The following is a 10,896-nucleotide window of genomic DNA, read 5'->3' as shown; positions in this document are numbered from 1 at the left end:
TGCTCAAAACCTTTCTCTGTTTTACCATCTAATGTAGCATAAAACCAATGGACTCAATCACCTCTAAGCTCTGTGATGTGAAATCTTGGCTTTTCTTTGGCCTCATCTACTTTTACTTTTCTTTCCCTCATTTATTCCAATCCAGCTACACTGCACCTACACTGCACCTTTCCTGAACACACCAAGTACATTCCTGCTTCAGAGGATTTACTTCCTGTCCCTCCTGCTCAGGACGTTTTTCCCATAAATCACCTCAAGTTTCACACCCTCACCTACTCCACATCTTTGCCCAAATGCCACCTTACCAAGGAGACTTCCTGATCAGCCTATTTAAACACTCCTATAAAACCTCACCAGTTCTTCTTTCCTTCTGGATTTGTTTTCTACTCGATGTTTATCATCATTATCATCTGAAATACTATACACTTGCTTGTTAATTAGCCTATTGTGTGTCATTCCCCTGAACTGTATAAGCTTTTCAAGGACAGGACTTTCAGTTTTCATTATTTACAGCTGGACTCCTATTGTCAGGAATAGTGCTTAGCATAGATTTGGTACTCAATAAAGAACTGACTGAATAAATGATCTGCCTTCTTTACTTGGAAACTGGAGCTAACTATACCTATCCTGCAGTTTTCCTGTGTGCATTAGTGATAGTGCGTATAAAGATATTAGTACAGTGCTGAGAACATAGTAGCAGATTAACAAATTATACCTTAAAACATTTTTTTAGTTTTAAGGTGAAAACCTGGAGAATACCATGTTTCATTTAATTCCCCAAATATTTATGGAGAAATAACCTGTTATGTACAGGTACCATTTGTACAGGATATAAAGATAGAGACGGCATAGTCCTTATATTACAGATGCAGCACATAAACATGAGGGCTATTTTACATGCTCAGGCACCCCAGTCTTGCATGAACCATATTTAAATTCCTAAAGTGGTTCTATGTATCTCAAGTGCTGATAGAAAGACTTTTCGTTAACAAATAGGAAATGCACTTGTAAATCCCTCCTCTGCAAAAATGGCTTAGAACATTAGAATAAGGCATCTCTTCTAAGTTATATTCTTTTCTAGGAATCTGAACATCTCTAAGAAAGGTAGATTACAAACTTACAGACTTCCGACAGATTCAAAGATCCAAATTTCTACCTCTTTATATGCTATTTATACCACCCACATCTCTGTGTCTTCAATATGCACATCTCTATCTACCTATGCACAAACATTGTGAAAAAAATTACATACTTTTATCATTCTGAAATATTTTTAGCCTACAAAACACATAGAGAAGATAAAATAAACACCAGTGTAACCTATACTTAGTTTGATATGTATTTGATTTAAAACATTTGATTCAAATATTTTCCTAAGAACTTAAATATTACAGCTGCTATTGAATACTCTTATTCTATTCTCCCTTCTTTGCTCACCAGAGATACCACTGAATTTGTGGTTTCTTATTACTTTAAGCTTTTCCTTTAAGTTTTACAACTATTAAATCCTGGATATAAATCACAGATATGGTTTCATTCACCTTCATATTCATATTAAAACAAAACAAAATAGGATATCTCATTTAAACTCTGGATGCCTACCTTCTCTTGAAAAATCAGGAAACCTTGCCAATCCAGGTCTGCATTTCTGAATTAGGCAGCCAGCTGTATCTCCTCATCAGCATAGTTGCATTGAATGTTTGCTAACTTACTTCAGGCCCGATTAGTGCATTTATATTTCTTATTAGGCCTCTGCAGGCATTTGCATTTGTAATTCCTGTTCTCTGAACTTTAATCTATTTAAAATAGTTTCTTCTTATTTTGTTTCTTTTGTGTGTGTGTGTATTCCTGCTTTGAAAACTATTCTTTTATTGAAGAAGATGGATGCAAAATTGGTATTTTTTCCTTCCCACTATCACCAGTGCCCAGTTTATCTAACTTCCCAAGCAGTGGGCCTATTGTCCCATATTTTTCTTGAATTGAATGCAGCAACAAATGCTCCTTTTCTTTCCCTTTATGAGACTGATGTTATTGTTAGAAGTATACACTCCCCTTCTCATCTCTTAAAAATCTTCCTTTTCATTTATTAAACTAAACCTTCAGGGATTACAATCCCCAACAATTTATACTTTGTTGATCTGGTGTATATTTTATTCCATCCTTGTCATCAAAAGAAATTCTTAAGCCAGGAATGGGTAATGAATAAAGAGAAAGACCCATGGTTTCATGTTTCAAGGTCTGTGTGGAGAAAATCAGACTCTAATAACAAAGAATTATTTTGGACATCTGAATATTCATTTTATTTTGAGAATAGTTAATGAATACCTGAGAAAGGATAATGCTCTTAATTTATAATAATGCCAGGTTATAAATGCTACACTGTTTATTGACTACTATGAGGACAAATGGCAAGTTTGGAAAAATATCCACATGTGTATTTTCTTAATACACAATACCTGCAACACTTCCTTTCTGGAGCATCAGAATACCCCAGGCATCTATTGGCAGCAAACCAAGAAATCACTCTGTTGATTCTATTCCCTTGTAGAACCGCATACATGTTCTTTGCAGCTTCAGAATTCAATCACAACAGTTACAATTTCTCCAATACCCATTATGGCAAAAACCAGTGTACTACATTGTGTTTTTCACATTCCCTTAAAAAGGAAGCACATTCCTGATACAGACCCCTAGGTTCTAGGTTTAATCCCTAGGTTAAAGTCTTTATCAAATTGCTAAAGACTTTAAATAGGAAAATGCAATATATTTCTTTTCTTTAATAACAGAGTTCTAATTCTTTTTTTTTCAGAAATTTTTTGTGATATTCCTTGTTGGATGAAATTGTATAAGATTTCGTTAGCTTATATTTGAAAGTCATAGAGAAAGAAGATAAATCGCCTTAAAGGAATTAAACTAGAAAAATAAGAGAAAACATACAAAGCTGATTTTAGACCCTCGATTTCTTTGAACAAAGGTGGCTTTAAATCTACAAAGTGCTCTTGGTGATGCTAAATGTTTTCTCTCTGCTCTTTAATGAAGAGCTGGCAGTCATTTAGTGCAGAGTTTTAGCTGGGCAGAGCTAAAACTATGTTCAGGTAGTTTTGCTTTCTATCCTGAAATATTTTCTTAAAATTCTATATTTGGAGTAAAAAATATGCCTTCTAGAAATATAAACCATAGAGTGCCTTCTTTCATGGACTGAGGGCCATCTGATTTTCAATTACATGACAAATTAATATGTTTCAGAATACAAGTCATTCCATGAAAAGTTAAGGCATAAAGAACATATAATATGCATATTAAAGTTATGCTACTTTCATTATTGCATTGATTTTGTGGCATTACAACTTACTTAAAAATTCAAACCAGGTATTAAAACTAAGTGCACCCCAAAAGAAAGATACACACCAACTTTGTTTTAAAAGAAACAGTATTTATTAAGAAATTATATGCTGAATTCTCCTACAGTCTGTGAAGATGGTTTCTTCCATTTCCACAGCACAAGACAATGGCTAAGGGCATCTGGAAAACACTTGCAATACCAGGGAATGGAGAGTTCCGAGCAATAGGAGATGAACTGAAGTGATGTATGTACTAATTTGAACTTTTGGATCCAAAGACAAGGCAATCATCCCTGCCAATTTAGTTCTCACCAGTATGGGCATTAAAACCTGTCCATGGGATCTCCTACCCAGACTGAAATATTGGGTAGTAATTGGGTCATTTCAGTTCAGTCGAGCAGAGAATGCTCAATTTAATCATACGGCAAACCAACAGTCCTTTAGCTATTGAATTACATCTGAAATATTTGCATTATTTATTAATAAAAATGGTGCTTATTGAGGGCAGAAATAAAACTTTTCAAGTATTATCCTTATGATCTGAAGTACTTTAAACTATAACTTAAAAATAAATTATAAAAACTAGCATAAAATGCATCTTTTCTTACATGACATTGTTGGAAATAAGTTTTAAGTGTATAATTGCAATATCACCTGACTTTTATATATGACCAAAAGTAAAACATGCTAATCATAAAAATAGCTTTTACAAATATACATTTGTATACGGTGTCTCCCTTACCATTCATAAATGTCCTCCATATTTTAAGACTTAAAAAAAAATGTAATTAGCAAAGGGAAAAAACACATTTACAGTCTAAACCATAAAAACCTGACAATTATACAGCTTAGAACATAGAAGAAATGGAATTTCTAAAATTGAACAATACTGTCCATTTTATTTGGGTTTTTATAAATTGAACCAAAGATACTATTATGCAGTAAGAAGCCTCCTTTCATATTTCTGGGTGTTGTCACAGTTTCTTTTCTGCTTTTATGACATCATTCATTACTTCAGATCACTTTATCTGTAGAAACTGAGAAAAGAAAAAAAGTATTTTAAAATATAGAGATTTATATTTCATTGCTGATATCATGCATAAATAAATAAGTTGGAATTTAAGACTTAGTTAGGAGAAGGATAAAACAAGTCTTAAGTCTTTAGGACAAATACTTTTGAGAAGCTTAAGTTCTCAGATACTTTGTTGTATACAACACTAAAATTATTTATATTTATAGCATGATATGATTTTTTAAAATCTAGCTAATTTACTGACTGAGATCAACAATTATTTTTCAACCTGAGTTCTTGTCCAGGTCAGAAGAGAACCACTTGAAGTTCTAGGCTAAGGAAAGAGATTTGGGTTGCTCATGAATCTTTGCTGCCCCTAAAGAGTGAACATAGGATATTTTTCCGCTGGAAAAGGCTTTGAACAGTGCATTCCTAAGCCTTACGTACCTGGGATAAGAGAAAAAGCCAGTACAGGACTCTGATCTGAGTTATACAACCTTGGTTGCAAAAGAAGAAAGCTAGAGACAGGAAGGACAGTGGAAGACCCATGGTGCAACCATGAGCCAGAAAACACCATATAAGAGTCAAAATTCAATTGGTTGAAGAATTGAATTGAGAAATTGAATATGAATATGAAGATAAAATAATGCAAGTTTATTTAGATTAGTAGAGAAAGGCATTTATTTATCCTAGAATCCTATTAAGTTCAAGGTCTTTCTATTTAAGTAAAAAATATAATGACACCGATTATCCAACAACTTCAAAGGTTTTTTGCAGTTAGATGGGAAACCTATGTGTATGTCTTATGAACCAAAGACAAGCAAATCAGTTTGGATGGGAGTTGCTGCGAGAAGAACATTGTGCATCAGTTATCAATAATGGGGGAGAAGAATACCTTGCAGTGCTCCTGGTTATCAGTCCCAGGGGAGAAATACAAACATTTTTGTCTTTGTATTTTGGTATCAAAGTTGTCAAGGAAAACCTAACACAGTCAAACGTTGGATGGAACGATACTTTACAGCTCTAATAGTGTGTGCTGGTCCCTATAGATAGCGAGTCTCCCTGGCAGTGGATGGAGGGCAATTGGTCTATGACTATCCCTGTTGCTACTGTAGAAGGACCTGGAACCCACTCTCATGGAGTTTGAAATACTGAAAGATGGAGGTGTCCCTGAGGACCACTGATGTACACATTTAAGCAGGACAAAGGAATACTTATTTAGCTTAAAACAGGGAAAGTATTTCCATACAAGGCTGTAAGGCTGACTGCATGGGCTCTTTATTTCTCAGTAAGAAAGTACTCCAGACTCAAGGCCCATTCTTATGTGGCTGAGTGAGGGCTGACAGATCATATGTACAGGCTACCCTTTCCAATAGTTGGTGATTCCTATGAGTAGCCAGAGAATTAGGTAACTTGACCCTTTATTAAAGTTTTGAGTCCTGTGATATAGAGCTTATGAAAAAGACTGATATGGCAATTGAGGTGGAGAGAGTTGCTCTGGGTGTCTGCAGCTTCAAGTCACATGACCTACCAAGATCACAGTCGAAAGGAACTCAGTGAACCTGGATGGTATTTTCTCTTCCTTCATGGGTGTGTAACTTTCACACTCAAGAATAGATGTACACCTCAATAATTTTAGTTAACTGGATGTCATCTTCCTTAGTGAGTACATGTCTTTTAATTCTAGGAAGATTTAGAGTTGAACATAAAATGTTTACAAAAACAGAAATCAGAGTACTAATATTTTTGTGTTAAGAAATCTGTGAACATTTGGTACTGTAAACATGTTATTTCAGATAATTTAGTCTATTAATGTGACAGTCTTATGATTTCAGCTTAGAATATGCAATTAAAAATTGAGACATAAGATTGCAGTTTTGTGATCTGAAATCTTACATCCACATCTTATGTTCATGTGTGATATTAGAAAGTCTAAGAAAACTTTAGGCCATCATATTGATACATGTAACTTACTAGATTTTAAGAATTATCTCATTCTCAGAAAGATTTTATTTGTTAAACCAGACAAATGAAGTACTTAAAAACATGATATATAATATGTAAGAGTTTACAAATGTCATTTACCACATTTAATTAACTAATCAGGGACAATCATTTTTCAAAGGACCCTTAGAAGTACTTTTGTAAAACTTGCTCTACTTATAAATATAATCCTACTAATAAATGCCTAACAATTTTGATTAAAAACTTTCATAAATCAAACAACTAAAAATAACAAAATATATACCCTTAATAGTCTTCTCTCCAGTCAAAGCATTAAAAAAACTTATATACCCAGGAAAGAAAATTTCATGGGTGAGGCCTAAGTACATTTTGATACTTTGATATTCTTTCTTTCTCTCTCTCTCTCTCACTCACTTTTTGCTTTTCTCCCTCAGTCCCTCTTTCTTTTTCTTCTCCCTCTCTTCTTCCTCATGCAATCTATACTATATCCTTACTGATCCAACATATATGTATTTTTAAAAATGAAAATGTTATTATTTGTGTTCTTTATGTAGTGCCAGGCTGTGTGCATGTATGTGGGAAGAGTAAATTAATCTTTAAAGCACAAAGTCTTGAACTTAATGGTTCAAAGTCAGTGTGCTACTTTTTTGCATGGCGTAAAGGAGACTTTGTACATTTCCTGTATGTGCATACCAAAGATCATCCCTTATCAATGCAAAATGAATACCTTAATAAAGAGAATTAAACTTAGCCTATAGAATGGTACTGACATGCAGACACAAGGCATTGTGGTTTGGGGGTTTTGATGGATAACACCTGTGTGCAGGAAGGAACCGAGGCTCTTTATATGCTTGCATTGCACTCTTTCCTCGAAGGCCTCCATTGATCACATTTTTATTACATATGGAAGATGCTTAAAATGCTGCAGCAGCTGTGTATGTAAAGTTTACTAATCATTGTGTTTCTTCAGGTTAAGTGATGGCAGGTGACATTAATTTAGTATATTCTAACACCATCCTGCTGGTCTCAAAAAAGGTAATGAATGGTTGTTTAGCAATAATCCATTTTGTTAGGAAGAAAAACGCAGCCTGCAGATTTTTTGTGCATATTCCATTACCCCAGTATGATTTCTCCTCAACCCTTCCTTTATTCCTTGATAATAAATGATTACATAAAAATAATTATACTGGAAAGAAGAAAGGTAGGTTTGGAAATAATTTATTGAAGTCTTACTTCCTTGTCATAAAACTTCAAAGCATTTGCCTATCACTAGTACAAGACAAAAGCTTCATTAACTTTGCACTGTGAAATATGGATACAAGTCATGAATAGAATTCTCCTTATCTAAAAACAACAAAATATATTCACCCTGGGACTTCCCTGGTGGCACAGTGGTTAAGAATCCACCTGCCAATGCAGGGGACACAGGTTCGATCCCTGGTCTCGGAAGAACCCACATGAAGTGGAGCACTAAGCCCATGTGCCACAACTACTGAGTCCACGTGCCACAGCTACTGAAGCCCACGTGCCTAGAGCCCGTGCTCCACAACAAGAGAAGCCACCGCAGTAAGAAGTCCGCGCACCGCAACGAAGAGTAGCCCCCACTCGTCACAACTAGAGAAAGCCCACGCACAGAAACGAAGACCCAACGCAGCCAAAAATAAATAAATTTATATAAAAAAAGAAAAAAATATATATATTCACCCTGCTTTCCATAGAACTTGTAGTCTGAGAAAAGACTAGCTGTTTGCTTCTAAAGGCATGGGAGGAAGGAACAACTATGGCTTTCTTGCTGCTTTTTCTCAAAAAAGACAGCCATTTAAGGAGCTGATTGGTTTAGTATAATGTGAAATTAATTGTGCTTTCCTTCTCTTGACTAGTGGGTAATTTATCTTCTGGCTGCATAGGAGCTTGGATGCTTTTAAAATAAATTCTCCTGATGATGAATTCTTTTTCAAGTCTCAATCTCTCCTACTTCTGAAAAACAACAAAAAAAGCCACTCAAATGGGCTTAGTTTGTATTGAACCAAGCAATTTACTTCTATTTTACAAAGATGAAAAAGATAGTATTAATCTACAGGGAAATCACATTTAATTTTAAACCTCATGCATTAATATATTTGAAATAAAATAAGTACAGGAATATATTGAATAAATACACCTTATTTAGAGTTTTACCAAAAAATCTCCATAATACTTTTAAAGAAATATTCTTTCTTTCATGTCAGAAATGCTTCTGGTTATCTTTTTTCTATTTGAGATTTATAACTAATAAATAAATAGATAATCTATATTTCTAAATAGCATCTACAGAGCAAAAAAGGTAAATGAAAATATGTGGGTAATGCAAGCTATATAACATTTTATGGAAAAGCAAGTCTCATGAACAAGAATAATCTATATTTGTTGTCACCATTAATTATGTTTATTGAGTAATTATTCAGCCATTCACTTTTTATAGACAATGTGAATACATTTGGCTTTTACAAATCCCTTATTACAAATGAGATCTAATTCAATTCAATTCAAATTTCTAAATAACATAAACAAATTTCCAGGAGTGACTGTTCATTATAAATTAAAACTTACCTTCTATTAATAAGCTCTTGGGGCCAAAATTGCATAATACTGTAAGGTGAAAGAATCACATAAGAAAATCCATAATGGAATGAAAACCAAGAGGACAGTAACTCACCAGAATGGTACAAATGAAGGCAGCTGCTCTACTATGTGATTCTTGGAGGCTGATAGTCTCCAATCCTGGTGATAGGGGTAGAGTAGGATAACTAAATAGTCAGTTTAGAAATCCCACTGGGGATTCAAGATAGAAAGGGAATTTTAAGGGAGTTTGGGAGACTGTTATAAGCTAATGACCACTCAAGGAAAGAATCCAGTAACCTAGCAACAATCTACACTACCTTGAAGGAAGACCAGGTACATCCAAGCACCAGACACACTCAAGCCACAACCCCTGATAGTTAAAACACACGACAATAGATATGGCATCTGAATCTTGTGACATGAAGTCAGACAGTTAATAGTCCTTGAAGAGTAGCACTTCTGCATGTAGTCAAGTCAGAAATATAGGTGGAAGGGGACATTATACCGAAAGCTGAGATGAATTACCATATTTTATTCATAGTATATGTTACCATCCTTTTGCTAATAATATACATGTGATTTAAATAGCACCACGATAGTCCCAGTTAAACCACATAGGGTCAAAGGAGGAACTAATGATGTAAGCATAGACGTCTGCTCAAGAATGTGGAAGAAGGTGATCTTCTCCCCCTCCCCACTTTTGTTTATGAAAATAAAGTCCTCTCAGTCCTTGAGGCAGAGCCCCTACCACCTGCCCACTTGTATTTCTCACAAGCATCTATGTTAATAAACTCACTCTTTGCTTGCCACTTTGCTTCTCACTGAATTCTTTCTTCACCGACACAAAATAACCTGAACTTCAGTAAATCCTGACACCAGATGAGCAGTTTCAATTAAAATACAGGGGGGTTGAGTCCCCTCCTAAGTCAGGGATCATGGGTTCAAGTCCCAGTATGAGTTTTGGCTGGTTCGAGTCCCACCTGAAAAGGAGTGCAGTTTCACTAGGGTGATGACCATTTAGGGAAGGAGGGTGTGGAAAACAGAGGAGAAAACAAGAGTGTAGTAACCAGCCAGAAATTTGGAAATAAGATGATCAAATTGTTTTCTGAGACTACAACTTGATGATCAAAACTGAACTGATCAGGGCAGAAAATATGCAATGTCACTTAAGACAGGCTGAAGATTTTAGGGTCTCTGAGACTTGATTAGAACATAAATGAAGATTATTAAATCAGCCAAAGGAAAAAAAATATGTTGATCTGAGAGAGACTTGTTTGGAAACAAACAAAACCAGGAAAGTCTCAGAGGGCAGTTTGGTTGTGCCATTCAGGGGCTGTCCACAGGAGAAGGTGACCAGACCCTGGAAGTGTACTTGGCCCATAATGACAGTTATATTCCTATTACAGACATGGACACATCAGGCAGACTAAGGACATTCAATTAACACTCTGTTCTAAATCATGCTTTCCAAGTAGATCTTCTGATTACAATTCTGAGCAGCTTGATTTACTGAAGGAGAATGCTCAGGCCAGAGAACATTGGGCTAGCCTCTCTTTCAGTTAGTCTCCCTATAAATGCATAAACAGATCTTCTGGGTTGATTGGCCAGCCTATACCAGATTGGTTAACATTTGTCTGAGGTACTCTTCCTGTCCCAGCCTGCTGACAAAGACGTTCTGGGAACCTGGGAGGCTAGCCCCAGGTTATGGACTGTGGAGGATGGTAATGAGACCTTGTGGATCTGCTTTGCCAGCTGATCTCTCCTGGTTTTACCAATGCTTGCCATGTGCATTTCAAGGTCAGGCAATACTGATAAAGCTACATGACAAGGAATAGAGGATTTCATCAAATATGAGCAATAAGGAATAATTCAAAAAGACACAAGCACCCCAATGTTCATTTCAGCGCTATTTACAATAACCAGGTAATGGAAGCAACCTAAGTGCCCATTGACGGACGAATGGATAAAGAAGATGTG

The 10,896-nt window shown here is 35.5% G+C and overlaps 1 protein-coding gene across 6 annotated transcripts in view; it reads right to left on the bottom strand.

The window, feature by feature from the left end:
- Nucleotides 1-3,412: 3,412 nt before the first annotated feature.
- Nucleotides 3,413-10,896, bottom strand: part of RALYL (RALY RNA binding protein like) — an 834,129-nt gene continuing 826,645 nt past the window's right edge. For all 6 annotated transcript variants that reach the window (XM_004276159.3, XM_033439829.2, XM_049700753.1 and 3 more), the window contains one exon: nucleotides 3,413-4,378. In XM_004276159.3, the coding sequence (XP_004276207.1) occupies nucleotides 4,361-4,378 (18 nt within the window). In that variant the 3' untranslated portion in view covers nucleotides 3,413-4,360. The remainder of the gene's footprint in view (nucleotides 4,379-10,896) is intronic.

This window comes from Orcinus orca, chromosome 17 (genome assembly GCF_937001465.1).
Source record: "Orcinus orca chromosome 17, mOrcOrc1.1, whole genome shotgun sequence".
Classification (NCBI taxonomy): Eukaryota; Metazoa; Chordata; class Mammalia; order Artiodactyla; family Delphinidae; genus Orcinus; species Orcinus orca.
This window is presented reverse-complemented; position numbering and strand designations above follow the sequence as displayed.